Source organism: Peromyscus leucopus, chromosome 4, assembly GCF_004664715.2.
Source record: "Peromyscus leucopus breed LL Stock chromosome 4, UCI_PerLeu_2.1, whole genome shotgun sequence".
Lineage (NCBI taxonomy): Eukaryota > Metazoa > Chordata > Mammalia > Rodentia > Cricetidae > Peromyscus > Peromyscus leucopus.
This window is the reverse complement of record NC_051066.1, coordinates 84,109,759-84,136,179: the sequence shown is the minus strand read 5'-3', so window position 1 is coordinate 84,136,179 and position 26,421 is coordinate 84,109,759. Positions and strand designations below refer to the sequence as shown.

General features: G+C 36.9%; 1 protein-coding gene across 1 annotated transcript in view; it reads right to left on the bottom strand.

Moving 5' to 3' along the window:
- Positions 1-15,949: 15,949 nt before the first annotated feature.
- Positions 15,950-26,421, bottom strand: part of Kif18a (kinesin family member 18A) — a 65,788-nt gene continuing 55,316 nt past the window's right edge. The window contains exons 14-17 of the mRNA XM_028882390.2: positions 25,635-26,052; positions 24,860-24,967; positions 21,803-21,912; positions 15,950-16,544 (exon numbers count right to left, since the gene is read on the bottom strand). Of these exons, the coding sequence (XP_028738223.1) occupies positions 16,462-16,544; positions 21,803-21,912; positions 24,860-24,967; positions 25,635-26,052 (719 nt within the window). The 3' untranslated portion in view covers positions 15,950-16,461. The remainder of the gene's footprint in view (positions 16,545-21,802; positions 21,913-24,859; positions 24,968-25,634; positions 26,053-26,421) is intronic.

The following is a 26,421-nucleotide window of genomic DNA, read 5'->3' as shown; positions in this document are numbered from 1 at the left end:
TTGTTGTTGTTGCTTGTTTGTATATGTGGTTGTAAGGCTCACTATTCTGTATTGGACAGCCAATAAGGGGGCTCATCCCTAGTTGAAGCCAATTCTCCTCCCAGCATTCTTTAGTTGCCCAGGGTTCACAGCACCAGCAGATATATCGATATGGGAAAGATTTTAAGACTACCTAGGTAGGTGATTTATTTTGCTTACAGTTTCTTCGCTGGTTGTTGTGATGGTGAATTTTATGTTCTGTGAAAATGTTTTTGGTTGTGATTTACATATAAATTAGTATAAGTTGGATAAAGAAAATTATCTTCCATAATTTAGGTATCTAATCTATTCAAGACCTAAATAGAACACAAAGATGACCTCTCATGAACAAGTAGGAACTGTAACTCTAATGTACCGTAACCTGCCAGCTTCCCTATTAGTTTGAAAGTTGTGGTGATATTTTATTTGTGCTGAAATGTGATATTTTATTTGTATGTTAATAAATAAAGTTTGCCTGGAGATCAGAGGTCATAGCAATAAACAGAAGTCAGGTGGTGGTAACACACACCCTTAATCTGATCACATGTCAGGCAGAGTCTCTGTGTGTTCAAGGACACAGCCAACCATGGTGACACATGCCTTTAATTCCAGTACCAACCATAGAGACCTGGAGGTCTGTATAGACAGGCAGTGATGAGGAAGTGATGTGACTGGGCTTAGAGCCAATGAGAAGACAGAACAGGAAGGTAATAAAGGCACAGGTTAGACAGGAAGAAGTTCTCTTGGGAAGCTATGGCAACGTGGTGAGCTAAGGTTAGTTGGTGGCTAGTGCTCTGATCTCTATAACTTCCACCCCCTGTATTTGACTCTGTGTTTCTTATTTAATAAGACTGTTTAGAAATTTGTCTACAGAAAGTTGTCAAGTTTTTACAATCATGTGAGATGATCTTATTTATTTATTTATGGTTGTTTTTGTTTGTTTGGTTTGTTTTGTTTTGTAAGATAGTGTATCACTACTGTACCCCAGACTGGTTTTCATCTCCTATGAAAGGTTGACCATGAACTTCTGATCCCCTTGTCTCCATCTCCTGAGTGCCAGGATTTTAGTTATGTTAGGTTATCACTTCCAGTTTATGTGGTACTGAGAACTAAATAATACTTCCTACATGCTGGGCACACACTCTACCAATTGGGTTCCATTCTTACCCTCGTGTAAAGTAATGAAAGATCTCCCCTTCTGTCTCCTCTCCTACTTCCCTCCTGCCTCTCTCTGATGACTATGCATACATATCTTATTTGTTGTGTTTATGTGGAGAACACTAATACAGGTATGAACAATGACACATATGCATAACATTTTTTCCTAATAAAAATAATTTCTGTCACAAATATGAGATAAAAAATTTTCAAGTGATGAAGTTTATATGCTAAAGTTTATTTTGGTGTCAGATTTATGTTCCTTTTCTTAGCTATAGAAATGAATGGCAAAATGGTATTGGAACATAATTGAATATATTTAAGAGATAGTCATGGGAAATTCCTCCAACTGATCAAAGATCTCAGTCTACAGTTTCAGATATCCAGTGTATTCTAAGAAGGAAAAAAGAAAAAGTCAAAAGAAGGGAAGAAAAGGGGAGGAGAGACAGATAGATCTGCATATAATAAAAACAGAAAGATAACGCCAGGAAAACAATCTTAGTAGCCAGAGGAAAAGGCAGATTATTTTTAAGAGGGGCAACAGGAGAAGCGACTCCAGCCTCTGCTGCTTTAGCCTATGTAGGTTCTCAATGCCAAGGCACAGCACTAGGGTTAGAGCCCTGGAATCCACAGGGCAGAAGGAGACAGCCAACTCCTACAAGTGTACACACACATGCACAAGAAAATAAATGAGTATCATTTAAAAACTGCCATCAGTGGACTTGTGTCATTACCACTGGTTAGACAAAGCAGACCATTTAGCAGCTTAGAATTCTACAATAAAAGTTGTATCCATTAAGAATTGAAGTTGGAGGAGCTGGAAGCATAACTCAGTGGTAGCAAGCTTAACACACTGAGTTCAATCTCTATCTCCACAGAGAAGACAAGATAAGATAAGATAGCATAAAATAAGGCAAGAGAAACATGGGATAAGATAGCATCAGATAAACTCACATAATTCATAATAGGATCAACTATAATTATTTCTAGTCAAAAGAAGAAACTAGGGTAGGTGATGTATCTCAATGGTGGGTGATTACCTATTATGCACAAGACACTGGGTTAATCCCTAATTGTGGCAAAAGGTCGAGAAAAAGAGAGAGAACCAAAGAGACCCTGGAGGCAGCAAGAAGAGACAGGAGAAAGGAAACTAAAATGCACAGTGGGGGTGACAAACACAGGGATACCTGATACATTGCAATAGCAAATCTGAGGTTAAAATGTAGATTAAATTCATATGTACAATAAAAGCATGAAAGTCCAAGGGTGGTGTAGATGAATTGAAGGTGAGTAGAGATCTTTGGATTGTCTGGAAGAAGTGCCTGAGTTCCATTAGATTTTGCAAAGTTTGTGATTAACTTGTTACATTTAGCATAATCACTAATAGGAAAAGAAGGTGTGCATTAAAGCTAATAGATAAAAATATAATAACTAATGAATACAATGCTGGGAGAAAGTGATCAGAAGGTAGGAGGAAGTAGAGACAGAAAGAAAGCAAATATTAAATTACACCATAATGGTCAAGTGTTGATACTTTGATAAAACAGTAATATGCAGTCTGTCGGATGTCATATTTGTGTTAAAATATGTAGGAAATAATACTGGTGTCAGACTTCATATTAAGAACACTTCGTGGAGCAGTTTTTGGAGTCCTGGGTGAAGGAACACCAAATATAGATTTCTATGCTCAGCTAAGGTAGTAAGGACCAGATTAGACATTTGTGGACACAGAACACAAGCAGGAAGTTTACCATCCTCACACTTTCTTCTGTTTTCTTTTCTTTCATTTTTTTAGGTATGCCATATGTGTGTGGTGCATGTGAGTTCGTTTTATGTATACTCCTATGAGGGTACATCTGCCCATACTTGTAGAGAGGCCGGAGGAGAATGGCCTTCTCTGTTACTCTTCACCTTAATCCCTCCATACAGCATCTTTTACTGAATCTGGAGCTAGGCTTGCCACCAGCAAGACAGAGGAAAACCCCCGTCTCCGTCTTCTGTGGCACTGGGGTTACTGGCACATGTGACCATGTCTGGCTTTTTTTTTTTTTTTAATTTATTTTGCGTGCATTGGTGTTTTGCCTGCATGTATGCTTGAGTGAGGTGTCAAATCCTCTGAGCTATAGTTGTGAGCCGCCATGTGGTTGCGGGGAATTGAACTCGGGTCCTCTGGAAGAGCAGTCGGCGCTCTTAACCACTGAGCCATCTCTTCAGCGCCCCCATGTCTGGCTTTTATGTGAGTATTGGGGATTGGAACTTTAAAGGAAACTTTAGCAAAATAAAAAACAAATCCAGGCATATAGAATGGCATGAAATGAAATAAACATTGGCATCTGGATGAGAAGTCAGGGGAGAGCTAGAGAGAAATTAGGAACCTCTGCTTGACTGATTCTTTGTCAAATGTCAATGTTTTGGTGCAGTGCATTGTTTCTCAATCAGGACTATTTTGCCCCCTGAAGAAATTTGGCAAGGTCTGGAAACACCTTCGGTTTTTACAGCTAGAGTGGGGATTGTTACTGGCATCTAGTTAATAGAGGCTAGGAATGCTACTATACAGCCAACATTGCTTAGGACAGTTCCTCCTAACAAAGAACAATGGGGTCCGAGATGTCAAGTCAGTGGAGGTTAGGAAACTCTGAAGTATTGTATACATTTGTTTTACCTCAGTCAGACTGTATTCTTTAGTTCTACATAAATGAGATCTATGTAACTATAGCATTGAGAGTCCTTAGGAGGATTATAAAAATAATAAAGAACACTTGTTTAATAAGCACATAATCAGGAAAACTTGATGGTGAAGGACAGAAGGAGGCACACATTTCAAACAAGTTAGAGATCTCACTAAAATAGGGATTTTCTAGGGATTGGATTGTTAGCTCAGTGGATAAGAGCACTTACTGGTCTTGTGGAGGGCCTGGGTTTGGTTCTCAGCATTCACATTGGAAGGCCCCCAACCACTTGTAACTACTTCTGGGAGATTTGACCTCTGCAGGTACCTACATATAGACAAGAAAGCGTTCTAAGAATCTCCTAGGTGTTTTTACTTCTCTCTGAAACTTTTAAATATTTTCATTTACCTATTGTGTTTTGAGATGGCACTAGAAAATTTTCCACAAAAACTTACTGCCCACATATTTAATGTTTGTTATTGAAGACAGAACTCAGCTGCATATTGTTGAAACCACTTGAGTTTTCAACTGCTAGCAAGCAAGGAAGAGTCCTGAAATGTGGTTCACTTTAATTGTTTCTTATGAATATTGCTCTTTCCTTTTCAAAAAAGAATGAGATGTTTTCGACTGTTTTTTATTCAATTTTATATGGTTTGAAATTCCTCTAAAAGGCAGACTTCTCTTCATATGGCAGTGTTGATGTGAATATATCCAGTCACTTATTAATTAATGATCACTTTCTAAATCATATTCCATTAAGGGCCAAGAGGAGGTATACATGCCATAGAGTCTGGTTAGAGTAATTCTGGGAAGTTTTTGCTTTCTTGAGAAAAAGAGATACAGCTGGGAAAAAAACATTGAAATTTTCTTTTCTCCTACCCTTGAACATAGGAAATGACCAGAAAGACCCAAAGGACTGCAGAGAAAAATATCTGTGAACATCACTGAACTGCAGAGCAAATACCAGCCATTAACTTTCTAGGTTCCTAGTTATGAGAAATGCAAATCCTCACTCCTTAAATTCTTTTGGTTGGGTATGCTTTTCTTTGCAGCTGTAGACATGCCTGACTAATACAGCATATGCAAACAATCAGGAACTGCCTATTTCCCAGTGACATTATCAGTTTTTGTAATAAAGGTTAATGATCCTGCAAGGCAGATTTTAAGTGGCAAACTGACAACAAGATATGCAACTTCATTGCTTTCAAGAATAGAGTAGAAGCAGTAGGCTAGCTTTTCCGTGGATCCGATTTGGACTCAAATAAGGAAGGATTTTCTAAAGATTATAGCATCCCGTTAGTGTAATGTGCATACTCTCAGAGATTTCTTACTCATTCAAAATGTCATGAAGAGGTAGGAGTTGTATAGAAGAGAATCCTGCTAGTTAAGTGGTAAGAGATAGAGAGAAACTCCTAGTGCTATGTTCTAAAGTTCCAAGGTCAATTTTCAACAACTGCAGTGATATTGTAACTTATAATGAGAAATACATTCATTTGATGTTTATCTCTGTTTCTGGCCCAGAGCTCTTAAAACTCTTGGAATTTCCTAAGTGCCAAGAGGAACAAAGGCGAATGGAATATCTTTTTGTTGTTCATAACAAGTTCCTTTCAACCACACCTGAGCTTAGTTTAATGAGGGAATGTTGGAAAGTCCCCATAACCTCAGGATGGGGTCTGGTTGCCAGGGGAACCAGTCACATGATTAGAAAGGTGGCTTAAGGGCCTGGAGGATGACTTTATACTCAGTGACCAATGATTTAATCTATCATGCCTACATAATGAAAAGGCTTCCATAAAAATTCAAAGGAATGGGATTTGGAGAGCTTCCAGGTTGCTGGTCACATGGAGGAGCATGGTCTTAACCCTCTTGGCAATTTTACTCTTTATACCTTATTCCTTGTCCTGCATGCACTTTATGTTTGCCTGTTACTAAGATAATAATTCATAATAAAAGGGTAAGCACAAGTAAAGTGCTTCTCTGAGTTTCTTTTTTCTTTCTTTTTTTTGGTTTTTCAAGACAGGGTTTCTCTGTGTAGTTTTGGTGCCTGTCCTGGATCTCAGTCTATAGACCAGCCTGGCCTCAAGCTCACAGAGATCTGCCTTGCACTGCCTCCCGAGTGCTGGGATTAAAGGCATGAGCCATCACCGCCCTGCTGAGTTTCTTGAGTAATGATAACAAATGATTAAACCCGAGGAAGTTGTTTATGAGAACCCTAAAATTGTAGCCCAGCTGGGAAGACTTATAGATGTGGTTGGTGCTTGATGTGGGGGTGCGTCTGTAGACTGAACCATTTACCCATGGAGTCTGCATTATTTCTAGGTAGTGACTGTCATAACTGGATTCTAAGACAGATATCCAGTTGGTGTCCAGATAACTGGAAGGTGAGTTTATATGGGAAAAACTTACACTGCTTTGTGTTGAAATAAGTATTGAGGGGACAGTAAGGTGTTGAGAGTTTATAGATAAACAGTTTCCTTTACAGAAGGAAAAGGGATGGTTTCTTTTCTAGGATCAGGCTTTAAATAAAACAATCTTTACTTAAAATTTTTTAACCCCCAAATTCAAGTTCCCAGAGCACTCCAAGTCTTTAAGTCTCATTATAGAGGACAGTTATTCATAGAAAACAAACAAACAAACAAACTACTATTTCAATCATATAACTACTCACAAAAAAAATAAAACCAGTATGTCGTCTATAAAGTCCAGGAAAAGTGAACTCAGTAAAAACACATACATATATGACTATGTTGGTAGAGTATATTCACATAGGATTAATAAAAGCTGTTTAGTAGATGTGTTGGGTAAGTTTTAATTCAGGGAATTCTTCACTTTGGCTAAAAATTCCCTATAAACATTCACAGTTACAGATTTGGATGATCTTTTTCTTTTCTTTTTTTTGTGTTTATTTTATTTTATTTTTCTTTATTAAGAAAATTTCTACTCACTCCTCATACTATCCACAGAACCCCCCTCCTCCCTCCTTCCACCCCCAGCCCTCTTTCCCAAGCCACCTCACATCCCCACATCCCCCAAATCGAGGTCTCCCATGGGGAGTCAGCAGAGCCCAGCTCACTGAGCCTAGGCATGTCCAAGCCCCTTCCCACTGCACCAAGCTGTGCAAGGTGTCACACCACAGGCACCGGATTCCCAGAAGCCTGCCCATGCACCAGGGACAGATCCCGATCCCCCTGCCCGGGTGCCCCCCAAACAGTTTGAGCCAAACAACCATCTTCCATGTCCAGAGGGCCTAGTCTAGTCCCATGGGGGCTCCACAGCCACCAGTCCACAGTTCACAGGTTTCCACTAGTGTGGTCCGGTCATCTCTGCACATCCTCCCATCATGATCTCGACATTCCTCACCAGTAGTATCTCTCCTCTCTCTCATCAATTGGATTCCTGGAGCTAAGCCTGGTGCCTGGCCATGGATCTCTGCATCTGCCTCCATCAGTCACTGGACAAAGGCTCTATGATGATAGCTAGGTTATTTGCTAGACTGGTCATCAGAGTAGACCGGTCCAGGCACCCTCTGGACCACTACCAGCAGTGGGGTCAACCTTGTGGATTCCTGAGAGCCTTCCCAGCACCCTCCCTCTTCCTATTCTCATGATGTCCTCATCTATCATGATATCTTCATCCCTATCCTCCCACTCTGTCCCTGTTCCAGCTTGACCCTCCCATTTCCCTATGTTCTCACCCCCCACTCCTCGCCCTCTGCCACCCCCCACACACACCCAGTCCACTCATGTAGATCTCATCCACTTCTCCTTCACAGGGTAATGATTATTTTCATAATCTTGACATTATAAGAAAGTCTGCTATGTTAAGATATGATTGTTTTTGCAAAAACTTTTAGAAAAAAAATCTGATATTTAGTGCTAAAATCAGAGCTTTGCCAAGAATGGCATAGCCACGCATCCTTCTGCCCACACAGAGGGGAAATGGCATGTACCTCTCAAGTTTCATGACTCATTGGATACCTGAGAGGGAAATCATGTAACCCAGGCCATTCTGGAGGAGTCAGTACACATTTGAAAGGTAATTGTAAGAAACTAGTCACATTTTTCTTGTTAGTTAAAAAAAAAAACCACTAAACAAAACAACTATTACTTGTACAGCGTTTGAATTGTTTTCTCATATTGCCTGACTCTCTGTGTAATGCCAACATGAATTATACCAGCGTCTCTCATTGGATTTCTTCAACACTAGTAGACAGAGGACAAAGTACCACGACTATGCCAGATGCTAGGGCTCAATAGTGAACAGCATTGTGAACTTGGGTTTCACAAAGCTTCCAGGATCATTGACAATGTATGTTACACAACTAAAATGTAACAAGATATGAAAATATTGGTGTACTCCTTTCAGTTTAAGTTTATGGGGCTTGCCTAACATTTACAGAAATATAAAGTCATTAAACTATTGGCTCTGCTATCTGTTAATAAAAGAACACAGTTCTATTTAAAACATGCATGAGTTAAAATTACAATAAATACGAATTTATTTTTGAAAGTCTATGATTGTCTGTCATTTATTTGCATATATTTATTTATTTATTTAGTGTGCATGCTATGGTATGTTTGTAGATGTCAGAGAGCAGCTTCTGGGAGTCAGTTATATCCTTCCTCTGTGTGGATCCCACAGATTAAACTCAGGTCATTGGGTCTGGCATCAAATGTCTTTATCCACTGAGCTATCTGCCTGGCCTTTGATAAGTATTTACAAGGAAATTTCTCTACTCAACTTTTTGTTGTCTTTCAAAGTACTAGTTTCATGTTTGTGTCAATATATTAATTTAATTTGCTATTAACTAGTTATGATCACTATACTAATAAAATAGGCAAACTGACTCTTCCATCAAGTCTACTTTTGAATACAAAAGGTCTGTTTTGCTGCAGGTATGTAACTAATGCTACAACTGGCTTTGCCAATGTAATAGTCTGGAAAATTGGTTATTCAAGAGCAGGTCCCCTTTTTCCCCAACTTAAGCCATTTTCTTTATAATATGATAGTTCCAATTGAACACTATCCAAATCCAAGCCAGTTCAGATTGCTTAGTCATGCAACATAATGCTCCATTTGATCTGGAATTTGGTAATATAATAAAATGTAGATATTTAATTTTTTTATTTTAATATGAGTTTTAGGCATCGATTTTTCAAGATACTACCTATAATTCAGGATTTATCATGAAAACATATTATGCAGATAGCCATGATTACAGCCATGAAAATGCAAACATCTGAAACACTCATTGCACTAAATGTGCCTCTTTCTATTCAAATGGTAAAAAGTATTGGCATTCATTTGGGGAACTTGTTAAGCTTCTAAAGTTTTGTACCAATGAGTATCTGGAATATGCCTTGAAGTAACTTCTGTTTACAGACAAAGTCTGTAAGATATCCAAATACCACAGTGTGAAGTGTTTACAGTTTATAAAAGAATTAAATATCAAGTCCTTTTGGGTGTGCATTTTAAAATGAACATTAAATGAATAAGGGGGAAACTGGAAAATGTTTCTATCTGGCACATGGCAAATGAATGACTGCATTCATCCTCCATTTACAGCAGGCTGAGGGACTGCTAGCCGCAGAGGGACTATCTCATGGTCCATAAGGTCATGCCTGGGAATTAGTTTACTTTTATAATGGATTTCACCTGGAAATGTCATTCCTATGCAATCAACTGTATCATCTTGGGTCTCTGAGCAATGATGCTGAACTACTGACAGATGGAGAATTTTGAAATGAGTTCCAACTAACTTTGACAGCCATCACTTCCCACTACCCTTAGTTACAAATTAACTTCCAATAGTGGATAAAAAGATAAACTTACCCATAAAAGATGTTTAATATCATAAATTGTTAGCCATGATGTCTTTGTTTTGGAGGAGGAACCAGTTTATCTAGGGAGTTTTGACTATTAAAGCAATCCAAAAGCTCATCATACCTGCCAAATTAATCTAAGAAACTTGCACCCAGGGGGGAAAAATCATGGTTACAGGATTTTAAAACATGAAGCAATAAATTATCTGTACATGGTTTATTTAATTCATTTTTTGGGGGGGTCAAGGCTTGTGTTTTAAATCTTTCTGGAAATAAAGATAGAAATGTCACATTTTGGACCTGAGAGATGGCTCAGCTGTTAAAGGATAGGCTCACAATCAAAAATATTAAAAAATGGCATATATCTTTAAGAATCAAGAACCACCCAATTGCTTGAATGATTTATATGGAATGGAAAAGTCTCTGGGTGGCTTTATCAGAGCTCAGCCAAAGTCATCTTTGGCAGAAGCATTAGGTAGGAATTAAAAAAATGGGTTTGGAAAAATCTATGTGAAAGACAGCCAAGATACATAGATCTATGCTACTGTAATCACTGATGGATGCTCTAGCTTTTCCCTCCATGCATGCACATAATTTTTTGATATCTTCCATATTATTGTGGGTTTGGTGCTTATGTGCCAAGGATAACCGGATAAAAGCATGCCTAATTAATGTTGATTCTTGGTTTTCTAATTTTTTATTTTGATTTCCAGTATATTATAAAAAGTAGAAGAAAAGTACAAGAGTGGTTACAAGGAAAAACTAGTGGAATTTTGTAATATGATGGGAGTAATTAATGTAAAATGTTGGGTGGTGTAAAGACAGATAAAGTAGCAGCACCAATCAGTTATGATACAGGCAAATAGGTGTGCTTGCGCAGAGGCTGGGGTTTGAGGCTTAGGTATTCCGAAGATGGTTTGTAGAACTGAACAACATTTTTAGGTCACTCGTGTGTGGGGAGTGATGAAATTTAGAAACTTAAGAAAATAGTGTATTGTCTTGAGAGCACAACCCAGGCTGCGTTCTGCTCTCCTGCCTCAAAACCCCATTAAAAAGAGAGAGAAATTAAAATAAATTTAAATTCTTCCCATAATCGAACTGAAACAATTTAAGTTGAAGTCATTTCTGGTAATGTCTCGCTCTTTAGAACCAGACAGTAAAGTGGTCACTAATTGCCAGAGATGCCTTTGAAGTGACAAGATTCTTTTCCACTTGTAGGTACAAAGCTAACTGGACTCAAAATACCACCTGTCCCCAAACTGAATTGCAAGTGGAGTATACAGCAAAAGAAAGCTCAGATAGAATGTATCCTAAGAGGCTGTAACCTTTCAGCTGCACTTTGAGTAGGTTAATGTTTTTCACTTGAAAGGAATTCAGAAGAGGAGCATGCTCGGAATAAGAGAATTTCAGGCAGTATGTGGGGTTGAGTACGGTGCTACTGTCGAAACTGAGTGTTCAAGCTGGCAGGCCCAAGCCTGTAGGGTTGGTTTCCAGCACATGCTGCCCCTTAACATTAAACAAAACACACACTGGGGGTGGGTGTGAGTGAAGAACCAATATTATGAATTGTTATTGGGAAGAATGAGGATTGATGAATTCTTAAAAAACAAGATTGTGGCGGCGGCGGCGGCGCACGCCTTTAATCCCAGTACTTGGGAGGCAGAGCCAGGCAGATCTCTGTGATTTCAAGGCCAGGCTGGTCTACAGAGTGCGATCCAGGGCAGGAACCAAAACTAAACAGAGAAACCCTGTTTCAAAAAACCGAAAAAAAAAAAAATAAAATAAAAAGAAAACCAGGATTGTGATATAGCCATATAAAAGACAGAATGGGAAAATGTCTCAAGGACAACAGAATTAGGGAGGGATTCCATTTTGCATTTGAAAAGTGATTTGTAGGGCACATGCCTGCAATGCCAGCACTCAGCATTGCTGCAAGTTTGAGTCTAATCTGGTCTGCAAAGTGAGACCATGTCTCATCTCTACTATACCTCCCAAGTAAAAGTAACACACACACACACACACACACACACACACACACACACAGCCTGACAGGAAGAGGAGTGAGGTAGAGGACAGTATTTTGTTCAAAGTCCCGATCATAGAATTGTTTAATATTTATGTTACTAATTTATGCATCAAATGCCTTACATGGCCATCTGTTTGAAAGCATAAACATTTTTAAAAATTGGCTTTTGAGGGCTGGGGACATTGTTCATTGGGTAGAGTGCTTGCCTTACAATTGTAAGTACTGGACAACGTCAAACGTGATAGAAGGCATCTGTAATTCCAGCATTCCTACAGCAAGGGAAAGGGGGATGGAGAATCTTGAAATTTGGCAGGACTGATAATAGATAGTAGCAAACAGATGTTGTCAAAAACGCGGTGGAGAGGAAGGACTTCTACCTGAAGTTCCACTCTACCTCCACATGTACGATGTGCCCTAAGTGAGCCCACTTTCTCTCACACAAAGATGAAAAACCAATTACTTTTAGCTAGTCTAGGCTTAGATGAGCTTCGGGACACAGACACATATATTTAACAGAAATACTTCAGCACAAACATTTTCTAATAGCTCTTTGCTTGACACACTAGTCACTGGAGATATAACTTCTCTTTGTAAGGGTTTAGGGGCTACTTAAAATGCCACAGGATGGTCTGCCTGGCAACTGACACCTTTTAAAGAAGTCATACAAAGGACGAATTCAGTACTCAATCGAAACTTTGAAGAGCAGTTATTTTGTGATGATTCAAGAAGGTGCTTGTTAGATGCCAGCAGCTTGATCCTTGGACTTCTTCACTTGCAGAACTGCTTACATATATAGCTTGCAGTGTTGCTAATGCAGGAGACTATGACAGCATTCTATCTTTTGCCATACAACTTGCAGGCACATAAAAACTTGCTCTTTAAAGAATTTTAAAAAGTAGGGAAGCATAATCTTAAAATGTTATCTTAAAAAAAAAACCCAAAAGTTTACAAGGTCTTAATAAAAGTGACTGATAGTATTGTGTTGAAAATTATTTCAATTTGTAAAGCAAGAGTAAATACAAAATTCACAAAATATAAATTTCATAAAATCCCGTCATAACTATGCTTTTTTAAATTCTTAATTTTATTTTTTCTTATCTAGCTTTGATTTATTTTAATATTATTATTTTTTGTTTGTTTGTTTTTTTCGAGACAGGTTTTCTCTGCATAGTTTTGGTGCCTGTCCTGGATCTTGCTCTGTAGACCAGGCTAGCCTTGAACTCGCAGAGATCCGCCTGGCTCTGCCTCCCGAGTGCTGGGATTAAAGGCGTGTGTCACCACCGCCTGGCATTCTAGCTTTGATTTATAATCAAACAACTCTGCAATCCATCTAGATTTGGAGGGGAGTGGGGAAAGATATGGAACCCAGGGAGGATTCGTGAAAGCAGAAATTAATGGGTATTGTGAATGGTGAGGGTGGGGACAGTCTCCTGAGCTACAGAAGGAATGGCACATTGGGTAATATGCAAGCAAGTCAAAAAATGTAGCAGGAATCTTAAAAGTTCTTATTAATAAAATCAAACTTGAGGCCAGTTATTGGGGTGAACACTGGAAGGTCAGAGAGCCAGAACAAGCCACAGTTACCTCACCTCACTGGATCCCCTGCTGGTCTTGTTTCCTCTGCTGGTCTTGCTTCCTCAACTGGAGGCCTCTGAGTCCTCATCTCAATGGCACTCAGCTGAACTGCTGCTCGAAAGCCTGAAGCTTAACCAGATAAAAGCTTAACCAGCCAAATGCTTCTAGTTTCTGGTCCTCACGCCTTTTATACCTTTCTGCTTTCTACCATCACTTCCTGGGATTAAAGGCTCGCTTTCTGGGATTAAAGGCGTGAGTCTTTAATCCCATGCTTGGCTGTATCCTTGAACTCATGGATTTCTGCCTCTGGAATGCTAGGATTAAAGGCGTGTACTACCACTGCCTATCCTCTTTGTTTAATATTGTGGCTGCTCTGTCTCTGACCCCAGATAAGTTTATTATCATGCACAATATTTGGGGGAATACAATACCACAAAAAAGTATTAGAGGTGTCCACTGTCAACAATGGAGATCACCTTGTTGGTTCCTGGACTCAAAATGTTCAATGGCTTCCATGACATTTACATCTTTTTTCACCTTCCCAAAGATGTTTGACACCTAAGCACAGTTTTGGCAGCATAGATGAAAAACTGAGCATTTGTTTGTCCCATTGTTTGCCATGAGCAAGATGAATGCTTCAGGATGTAGTTCTTATTCTCAAATTTCTTCCCACAGATGGACTTGCTATCAGTGTCATTACGGTTTGTGAAGTCACCACCCTGGCACATGAGTCCTAGAATAATTCTGTGAAAGGAGGAAGTCTTCTCTCCACACTTTCCATGCAGTGCTCAGAATGAGGAAATTTTGTTTTCTTGCAACTGTTTGTAAATGGCTCAAAGGAAACACGACTGGCCCCCATGTTAGAGAACACATTGGGGTTGACCAAGGCTGCCAGCAAATGGCAATAGAAAACTCTTTGTGGGGCCCGCCACCCAACTCCCAAATAAATCATGCAGAGGCATATTCTTAATTATAAATGCTCGGCCTTAGCTTGGCTTGTTTCTTGCCAGCTTTTCTTAACTTTACATTATCCTGGCTATCTTTAGCCAGGCTTTTATCTTTCTCTATTCCTTTATACCTTTTCTTTCCTTCTTACTCTGTGGCTGGCTATAGATGGGTGGTTGGCCCCTAAAGTCATCCTCCTTGATCCTTCTTGCTGTTTCTTCCCAATTTTTTCCTATCTAGTCTCTCTGCCTGCTAGTCCCGCCTATCCTTTCTCCTGCTTTGCTATTGGCCATTCAGTTATTTTATTAGACCATCAGGTGTTTTAGACAGGCAAAGTATCACAGCTTCAGAGTTAAACAAATGAAACATAAACAAAAGTAACACACTCTTAAAATAATATTCCTTAACAAGTATCAATACAAAGTTTATATTTATTCACATATTAAAACAGCTTTATATTTTCATATTCATGTAACACAAATTTCTAAAGGTCTTATCATAAAAAACCCAGAACCTGATATCGGGGTGAAAGCTGAAACGATCAAAGAAGCTGAGCAAGCCACAGCCACCACCTCTTACCTCACCAACTCCTCAGCCTCTGACTGAATTCCTGAGTCCTCACCTGAAAGGATCCAGGTTTTTTATGATAAGACATTTATTATTTCTATTTTCTTGGTTTTGTAAAATAATTTTACAAAGGGAAAATCTTGGACAAAAATCATATGTAAGAAAATCATATAGCTTATGGCTTGAGGTGGACAACAGGTAGGTATAATGACTTTTGTGTCTGTGGGTATGTACCTGCTGTGATGCACATGTGGAGCACAGAGAACAAACTTGCAGCTGGTTTTCTCCTTCTACTATTGAGGTTCCAGGGATCAAACATAGGTTACCATGTGTCATCATGTACTGATCCATCTTGTGGCCACACTTACTAATCTGTTCATTCATGCGGTAAAAAGACTTCTTTTGAAGCATATAATTACCTGAAGTGATTTGAAGAAAATACAATGTGGGAGGTGGTTCTTTTCAAAATTAAATAATTAATTATTTCTGAGACAAGGTTTCTCTGTGTAGTCCTGGCTGTCCTGGAACTCATTCTCTAGACCAGGCTGGCCTCAAACTCAGAGATCCACCTGCTTCTACCCCAGTGCTGGGATTAAAGGCGTGCCACTACTGCTCAGGAAAGGTGATTCTTAAAACAGCCAACATGACCAAAACCCTAACCACAAAGTAGTGTGACAATTCATTGGACCTTCCCTATAACAGATTCTGACTATACTCCTATGAATACAGAAGGAACTGTGAAGATTATTCTGTCTCATGCTTTCTCAATTAGATTTTAAATACAAACTGTTGACTAACTAAAAGCCTTAAGAAGTCTTATAAGTTGTTGTATGGTTATTTGATTTGGTGTGAAGATTCTTTTGAAGCACAAATTTAAAAGTGCATTAGTCAAAAATGTATACTTTTGACAGCAAAAGTAGGTCACACCAGACAAGTGAACAAGGTTAGGTAATTATGTTGTAACTCTACGTAATCCCCAAAGTAACAGGAATGATTAAAATATTTTCTTACAACTCCTCCTTCTTAAGAAATGTATAGGTTGTTTACAGATTTGGTCTGAGTACACGCTACCTGGTTTTAATATGAAAAACAAATCTGTAAAATTCATGCTTATATAAAATAACATTTAGAATATGTAAGTGGTTGCAACAAAACAGGAAGACAAACACTTTAAAATCTATCTCTTTAATACACCAAGTAATAAAATACTAGTATTTTATTTATGACAGGCATTTAAACAATATTTACAATGTTATGGGCACACATATCTACATTTTTACATCAAAGTTTTTGAACATAAAATCACATGTATGTATAAAACAACATATTGACAAACAACAGAAGACCAAATATATCTTGTCCACAGTTTTATGACTTCTAAATTTTCTTATTTTGAAAACAATAGGGGTAATTCGGTTCACTCTTTTTTCTAAAATGTCCTAATCAAGCTTGTGGTAAAGTAAAACTAAACTGACATAATGCTGACTAGAGATTTTCAAGAGTAACAAATATTTGAGAAACGGGAAGCATAACCTGTTGTAGTTTTATATTTACTTAAAAGACAGAAATTTCATGTTGTTTGATGAAAATATTTCAGTAAACAGTTTTAGATGGCCCTCTTTCAGAGACTTGCAATACATTTCAGCAGGGACAAATACCAGGCAAAGGACATCGATACTTCTTAGCGAACATTTTCTTTAAAAGTGTTTCTTCTTAATTTTCTAAGCATGTTTGAATTTTCTTTGTTGGTGTTTCTTTTATAACCTAGAGAAGAAATAAAGATGAATAAATATAAAGACATTTTCAAAACTCATTGTTCATTTAATTTATATAACAATTTATTGACAAAAAATTTACTCTTGAAATTCATGGTTAATTAACACAATTTAAAATACAACAAATTTTCTGAGATTTCCATCTCTTGGTGAGAACTCAGAGCTTCCTTAGCTTTTCCCTCCTGACCTTCTCAGTCTTCCCTTCTATTCCATCTCCATTCCTTTGTATTAGCCTCCAAACCACACAGACATCTTCTACCAGGGACTCCTAGAGGCCACACAGGGCTGGGATGCAGAAGCATCCTCCCTACAACCACCACTTTCATAGCATCTAGAGTTGCCAACAGCAACTAAAGAACAGAATACCCACCCAACAAAGACCAGCCATCCATACAAAGAAAGACCTCAAACATCCCAACTCAAGATGTCTAAATCCCCTGCTCAAAAACCCAACCATGAATAGCCAAGAGAGTAGGTTTCCTCCAGAAGCAAGTAATCCTATGGCAGTAGGCCCCGAGAAATGCAATTTAGCAAAACACAGAACAACGACTTAAAAAAAAAACAGCAAGGACAATAAAGTAGATATGAATAAATGCCTTCATGAAGAGCATGAAAACACACACACACACACACACACACACACACACACACACACACACACACAAATGAATGAAATAACAAAAACATTTAAATACATGAAGGCAGAAGTAGAATCACTAAAGAAAAACCCAAACTAAATAAAACTGGAAATGAAAAACTTGGAAGGTCTAACAGATTACAAGACACTGAAGAAAGAATTTCAGGTCTGGAAATAAGGTAGAAGAAATGGATAATCCAGTCAAAGAAAATGTTAAATCTAAAAATAATCTAAGCACAAAACATCTAGGAAATCTGAGCACCATGAAAAGACCAAAATTAAAAAAAATATAGCGATAGAAAGAGAAGAAAGCCAGACCAAAGTCACAGATTTTTTTTTTTAACACAAAAATCATAGAAGAAAATTTCCCTAATATAAAGGAGGAGATGCCTAAAAGGGTACAAGAAGCATACAGACAACCAAATAGACAGGACCAGAAAAAAAGTTCCTCATGACACATAACAATTCAAATGGTAGATGTATAGAATGAAGAAAAGGTATTAAAAGCTGAAAGGGAAAAAGACCAAGTAACATATAAAGGCAGATTTATTAGAATAATACCTGATTTCTCAGAAGGGCCTGGACAGATGTTCTACAAACTAAGAGACCACAGATGTCAGCTCAGACTATCATACCCAGCAAAACTATCAAACACACACACACACACACACACACACACACACACACACACACACACACACAATCACAATAAAACCAAATTTAATCATTTACTATCTACCAAACCAGCCATATAGAAAGGTACCTGGGGTGATGGTTACATTAGATAGTGGAAGTCTTGGTATGGCTTTCTACTCACTTGTGGGTTGATCAGAGATCGCTGCTCTGCTGAGTGGGTTACAGGTACATTAGATACCTTGCAGATGAGATATTTACATTACAATTCATAACAGTAGCAATTATAGTTATGCAATAACAATGAAACAACTTTACGGTTGGGGGCTACCACAACATGAGGAATTGTATTAAAGGGTCTCACCATTAGGAAGGCTGAGTACCACTGCACTAGAAGGAAAACTTCAGTCTGAAGAGGTTCAAGACACTCAAGAAAACACTAGTATTCCCAGGACAATAAATCAAAAGAGGTGGAAAAGATACACACCATAACAACAAAGTAATAGGAATCAGTAAGCACAGCTCATTTATAAAGTTTCAATATCAACATTTTCAATTTCCCAAAAACAAGACACAGACTAATAGATTAGATTAGAAAACAGGACCCACCTTTCTGCTGTATCCAATAAATACACCTTACCATTAAGGATAGACATCACTTAAAAGAATGGAAAAAAGTATTCCAAGAAAGTGGATCCAAAGAGCAAGCAGGTGTAGTAGCCCTTTGAATATTTAACACAATAGACTTCAAACAGAAACTAATCAGAGGAAATATGGAAGGATACTACATACTCATGAGTGGGAAAGTCCACCAAGAGGATGCTGCAATTTTAAACATCTATGCACCAAATACAATGACACCCAAGTTCAGAAAAGAAACACTACAACAACTATAAAATCATATATTTACTGTCCCACACTGATAATAGGTGACTTCAATACCCACTTCACCAAAAGATAGATCATCTAGACACAAAATTAGACAGAAATGCTGGAATTGAATAATGTCATAAATCAAGTGGACCTACCAGACATTTACAGAACACGTAATCTAAACACAAAAGAATATATTTTCTTTTCACCAGATCATGGCACTTTCTCCAAAACTGACCACATACTTGGGTACAAAACAAGTCTCAAAAGATATTAAGAAAATTGAAATAACCCCCTACATCCTATATGACTATCTACTACTACTATTAGAAACTTCCATAAATATACACATATATGAAAGAAATCTAAACAGAGTCACCAAATAATGAGAGAAAATACCTCAACTAGACATTTTATAACACCAAATAAAATCTCAGCGCCAGGAATGGGTTATATCTTGTTGAGTTATTGGTCTGAGCAACCCCTTGGAAACTCACAAACAAACAAAAGCTATTGTCAAGGCTATTGGTCACTCTCTACAACCTGACAGTAAGGCCCTATTGCTAACGACAACATTTACTCATGTCACAGAACACTGAGAACTCAAGCTGGTGCCTAAACTAGAAGCTTCATCCCTGCTAGCATTTGTAGTATTGAAAAGTATTCTGCATGCTACCAGACAAGAAAGGTAACCATCAATACCATGCAGCTGTAAACCCTGTGACCTATAACAACAACCTGTCTATAAGATACATGGATGCATTAGTGGTACAAATGATATAGAAGTAACCAACCACTTTTTTTTTTTTATTGGAATTAAGTCCCATTAAAGGAGACGTAACCTGAGGGATCTATGAGGACAAGAAGGTGGAAAGATTCAAGGAGCCAGATGTGATGGAGGACTCTAAGGAAATAGTGTCTTCTGAACAGAACAGGAATGATGTCCATATAAACTCACAGAGATTGTGGCAGTATGTCTAAGACCAGCCTAGGTTCAAGTCCGAGTGGGAACCAGTACTAAGAGGAGGAAGTAAATACCAACTCCAATCACTAATCAGGAAGCTATCTGTAATTGATACCCACTGACAAAGGGAAAGTCAGTTTTCTTCAATGGAGTCTTAGTGGATATATCAACCACACTTCAGGGCTAGCCCTATGCCTAGGAGTAATTGACCAAGATAAAATTAACTTAATGGTATTTTTGTTTTATTTTAGCATTTCTTTTGTGTTATTGGTCTTTTGCTTGTTTTGATTTTTATATTTTTACATATCTTAGTCTTTCTTATGTTTTTTTAAGAGAACCATAAAAATCATAAAGTTGGGTGGGTAAGGAAAATATGAAGGAATTGGGTGAGGAAAAAATATGATCAAAGTACATTGTACAAAAATATATTGAAATAAAGAAACTAATGTATATAGAAGAGAAAAAATACAACAGTAGCAGAGCAACATTAATACTGCTGGCTAAAAGTTTTCTACTTTCTTCATAATGTAAATAAAGTTTGGTGAGCACTTCTGATAAACAGATGTAAGTAAAGTCACTGAATAAACTACTTCAGTTTCCCCATTATCATCAACAGAAGAAAACGTGTATAAGCTCTTGTTCCTTTCTTGTATGATTACTGTTTTCATATTCTTTGGATTATGTTCTCATGCAGATCTCTGAAACTCTGCTGTTTGTGCCTCTGAACAAATCTCAGGGTCTCTACCTTTCTGCTCTCAAACAGGGCCTCTCTACCTCCTCATCCTTTTGCCACTTAGGTCGCTGATACATGTTCTTGGTCACGTGATTTAGGTTTAGCGGCTCTTGTTTTCTTGTGTCTCTACTGCTCAGTTGATAATACTTGCCTTTCCCCTGACTGTTGGCCTTTGTCGTTTCACTCTTGTACATTATTAGAAACTCAGGTGAACATGATTTTAAAAAAAGCAGTTGTGTTTTCTTTCTAGTGATTTTTAAAAAGTGTTTGGTTATTTTTGCTTACACATTCATTTTTATGAATATTTATCTTCTATTAAAATTGATAACCTCTAAGCACTCCATTCTCTTTAATCATATTTTTAACCTATTGTTTGATTTTAAAATCTATACAATAGACATATCTTTGAAAAAGTAAACAAGTATCAATTGTTATTACAGGAATTAGAAAAGTTATTGAGGAAAAATAATAGCTTTCATTTTATGCAGGGGCATACACATTATCTCATGAGACTCTTTTAAATTCCAAGTGCTATAAGTTCCTCCAGAGAAGAAACCAGTCTTACAAATCTTTGTATTCATTCTGGGATGTAGCACAAGATGAATTCTTAACAAATGAGTAATTTTTGAAGGAAGTCATAGGAATTGTAGTGTCAGAGACCAGTCTGGGCCTGGTGGTCTAGAACTGATTGATATAATCCATGCATAGTCAAACAGAAGGACTTTTGTTCCCAAGGACTCAAGTCACTCCCACATGTGATTGAGGGTATGTAAGATCCTTCACTAACATCTTTTTTCAACTTATCAGTGGGAGTAACAATATGATTATAGCTAGGAGCAAAGTAGAGACTGTATAGTAATTACATAAATGATTCAGGTCAGATGTAAAAACATAAGCACTGAGAGAAAAATTCCAAGTGGATATAATTTATTTATAAAGTATGGTTAATGAGCTAGGCAGGGTGGCACATGCCTGTAATCTCAGCACTGGGCAGCAGAGACAAGAGAATAACTAGTTCAAAACTAGCTTGCACTACATAATAAGGCCTTGTCCCAAAAAAATACATTTAAATATATACACATATATATGTAATTGATTCACTGTGTGATACATTTAACTATTACTTCAATCATTAGGTATCTGCAATATGAAGTAGGCTATACAAGAAAAAGAGGATGCAGAGTAACAGGTTGGGAAATCTGGTCCTCTACTTTAATATTTGTGCAATATTGAATACATGATTCACAATGTATCTTAAGTTTCCTTTTCTACAATGTATAAAAAAAAAATCACACCTATCCTACCACAAAGTATGAAGGGAGATATTTATGAAGACATAAAATCAAGGTACTAAATGTATAACAGATAATTATGTAATTAAATATCAGATTAACAGCTCAGACATACCCAATGTCAGTCTGTTTTCTTGCAATAGCTTATCACTTGAATTATCCTTTCGAATGCGTTTGGCAAATCCATGATTTTCTTCGGATTTTAATGGAGCATTTGCTGTAGAACTTGTGGAGAAAAGTTTATTTTAGTCAAGGCATTCAAAAATTCTCTTAATTCATATGCTATATATTATAAGAAATTAAATACAGAAATAATAATTGTGAAATCCTGCATAACTGGAGGCACTAAAAGTACTTAAAAAATAAATCTAGTTATCTGTGATTTTAATGATGCTAATATAATATAGATATGATTCTGGGTACAGGTAACAGTTCTGCAGAATATTTCTCTTCCAGAACGAACATGAACACTGTTTGCTATTCATAGCATGGGAGAGACGTCATAGGAGTAAAAATTCACTGATGTTAAAGAATTAAAAAAAATTAAAAATATTGTTAGGATTAAAATTTTATTTACAATTTCAACAGATAAAATTCAGTTTGGTAGATTTTGGAATATCTAGGACTTCTGGACTTTAATTTTCCTTTTTTTTAAAAAAAAAACTAATAGTAGATAAAGTACACATGGGGAGGTTTTAATATTATAAAAGCGCATTAGGACATATACACCCCTAAATATGTACATGAAATCTACTAAGTGGAAAATACCAGCGCTTATTACTTTCAAGCTCATCTTTCTTTAATTGGGAGAAAAGGAAGATTAAAAAAAAAAAGTAATTATGTACACATCTATCATTAATCTCTTTTAACCTTAGTTAATGGCAGGATCTAATTATTGATACCAGAGGGAATGGACAGAGTAGTAACTAATACTCTGTGAATAGTCAAGTTACTTTCTTTATTATATTCTTTAATATTATTTCACAGTACTGGTTTCTCATGTGCCAGTCCTTAACACATATAAACCCACAAACACACAATTTACACAAGCAGACATTTCAAGAAAACATGTATTTGATAATGACCGTGTTTACACTTCTAAGAACAGTCTTAGTATAAACATCTGCAACATTTTAATAAAAACATGGGAACACGTAAAAACCTAGAAAACTTAATATTAATCAGTGGCAACGGGTGGCTGAAACAGATGCTGACAGTTCACACTAGTCTACTAGAGTGAGCCAGACAAAGCACAATTCAGACTGACACCTGAGCAAGTGCAGCAGTCCCTACTGGCCCAGAGAACACGGAGCACTATTACAAGACTGCCACTGAGTGAGTGGGGTCCCGAAAGCAGGAATGGGAGTAAACCTAAAATATGCTTAGGATCAACTTCTACTTTTAGTTTAAAGGAAGCAGCTTAGGACTTCTGTTTGGAATACCCAGCTACCAGAATCAGTTAGTTGTCTTTTGTACGCCGGAAATTCTTTTGTAAAGTAAGTGCTATGTGAAACCGAGCTCTGCTTATTCCATGACAGTTCTAAATGTGAGTACTAAGTAGTTTACAGTAGGTAGCATATATGGCATGGAGATATTGGATAAGGGATGGCTGCTATAACATACTACTTAGAATGGCATGCAATGAAAATTTGTTAATTCCTGGAACTTTTCATTTAATATTTTTAAATCTTGGTTGACTTTTGGTTTCTGAAACAGAGAGCAAAACCATGAGTTAAGGGGACTACTGTATAACTGTTTAAGCGTCACAGATAGAGACAGTCAGGAAAAAATCAGTTCATCTGTTTCAAGGTTCCTTTGTCCCATGTTTTGGAAGGGCAAGAGAAGATTCTAAATTTATTTATGAGAAAATACTTCATGAAGTGTGAATAACTATGCTATTTGTACATTTGTTCCTGTGGCCTAGGTAAGAAATTTAGAAGAATTAACTTTAGTTGTTATACTTTTCTCTGTATACTATTGGAAAGAAAAAGGGGTAGAAAAAAACAGACCATTTCATATGTAGTTAGTATATTTTGTTATTGTATCCATGACACATCGTACAACTTAGGCTATTGTGCTAACCACTTCTGGTTTTTTTAGGACTTTCTCAAATTGGTGATTCAATGGCCTTTGTCAACTCTGTTTTAGAAAACCATAAGCCACTGTTCTCAAGTATTGTTTTTCTCTATTCTTTCTCTTCTTTTGGAGACTGAAAATACTATTTCCAGACTTAAATAATTAGGGTTCTGTAGGTCTCCTCCAAGCTTCTTTTTCTTCCTTTATTGGTTTAGGCATTTTTCTATGCACCTACCCTCCAGCTCATTAATACTCTCTTTTGTTGTGACTAATCCACTGAACAGGTTGACTGAGTTATAAATTTCATCTTATAATATTTATAGTTATAAAATCCATCTTTGTGGTTCTAGGCTATCTATTTGATTAATTTTAACAAAATACTGTTCTTTAGTGAACCTTATTTAATCTGCTGAAATCAATAGTTCCTATTTACTCATCCTTATCTATAGATCATTGCTTCTCTGATTGCTTTTCCTTCTTGACATTCCATAGTTTTGGTTTAAAATTATGTATAAATATCTGCATAGGTTCTAGATAGCATATTCTAGAGATTTTAAATTTTAGTTTAGAAGACTATGGAACAGACAGATCACCTGAATTTAAGCAAAGACTGAGTTGGTCTAAGATCTCTGAGCTTGTTAGAATTGGTTTATTTCTGGTTTGTCCTAATCCTAGGGCACAGCACCTTGAAGATTTCAAATACAATTCTGGGGTGTTTAACAGGCCCCCTTCTACCATAGCTTTTGACCTTGGACCTTTGTACTACAGACTGTATTACTCGAACAAGTAAAATACTCAAACAAGTAAACAACTGTTGTCAGAATAAAAGTAAGAGCTAAGTGACAGTCTGGAAGCTAGAAGACTTTTCAAATCATTTTTAATAACCTAAAAATGGGATACTTTATATAAACTTCAAGTGAAATCTTGGGCTTCATTCAGATTTCCTCTCAATAACATAAATTCAGGGCTTCACTGAGTACTTAGCATAGATAGGATTAACTAAAAACTGAGAGTCTGACCATAATTGAAATTGTGGGAAACGAAAGTATAAAGATGATCTTCTACAGAGACTGAAAGAGCACGTGCTTAATCATACCTTATTAATTTCCTTTTCCTTGTTGCAGCAGTAGTCATGGCCATGTAGGATGGCACACTTGTTGATACAGGCCTAGAATCCTTAGTTGAAAATGAGGAAGATTCAAGCCTGGACATTAAGAATGAAGAATTAAAAGAGAACAAATTTGATTTATACTACAAAGAGAAAAGTGATTTACAATTCTATAATCAGGAAACCATTGATATTAATACACATAGAAAGATATTCCTCTCTATAGGAAGATCCCTCAATTGCATTTTCTTTTTTAAAACCAGCAGTGATGATGTGAAAACATTTCTGCGTTTCTCATAGCAAAGAAATGTAGAGGTATTTTTTTCTCCTATGTTTAGATTGGCTGGAATTATGTAGTAGAATGCTTGCTTAGATGACATTCAATCACACACTGGATGTTGGGCTATGCTGAATTTTGGATATTCCTTAAGTGAGGCAACGATGACTAATAGTAAGCAAGGTAGACCTTCACTGATAGCTTAGGTTACACAGTATCAGAATAAGGAACACAGATGAAATATATCTCAAGGTCTCTTCTGTTTAAGGAAGGTCAATTAACATCGGATATCAAATTTATGATCTAAAAAAGTGAACAGTGTATCCATACTCAATTAACCTGTAGTAAATGAGCAGCATTTAAAACAAGGAGAGGACACTTGATCTATGAAGTAATCCTCCCATATAAACAAAAAAGAGAAAGGACATTAATAGTTTCAAAGGCTTTGGGAAAAAAAAAGGATTGTAAAGTATTCTCTTTCTGTACCTATGTAAACTGCTTTTGCTGTTTTGTAGTGATTCTTGTTCAGGCAATTTATTCTTCAAGCTCCCGATGTCATCACATATAGTAAATGTAGAGTCCAAATCCTGTTTACACTCTGTTCTCCTGTTGAGAGGAGAATCTACTTCACACGGCGTTTTCAGAGAATTATCATTGATCATATTTGTAGTAAGTGATGAAGGTCTAATTAAGGCTGGAGATGGGTTTTGAAGAGGTTTTCTGCAGTCCTCTGGGGTATAAACAATAGGCTGAAGTTCTTTGCTGAAAGAATCATTGAGCTGTGTACTTTCAGACAGTATAGACTTCTGAGTATGTTTTACGTCCAAGGAAGAAGGTATTAATTTTCTTCTGGTTTTTTTTTGTGGAGTAATATTAAGCAAGTTAGGTTCACTTGAGGATGTGCCTGTTCAATAAAATTATAAAATTAAAAAGTTCAATAATGTTGCCTCAAAAGTTATTTCAAAAATCATAATGGTTAAGAAAATAAAATCACTTAGAGCACATCTACCATTTGATAGAAATCTTAAAGAGGATAACTAAGTAGGAAAGGAATAAAATATGGCTAATTACTAACAACTTTAATAGTAAATTTGCTATATAGATTTAAGAGTATGAATTCTGACTGCCAATAGATATATATGCATAGCTATCTTTAGGTACCGAGTAATCATAAAATCAAATTTCCAACTATTTCTATCAATTCACAAGCAATTTCCAGCAATCATGTTTGTCCTAGGGTTAAGAACAAGAATGTTGGTAGGTACAGATATGA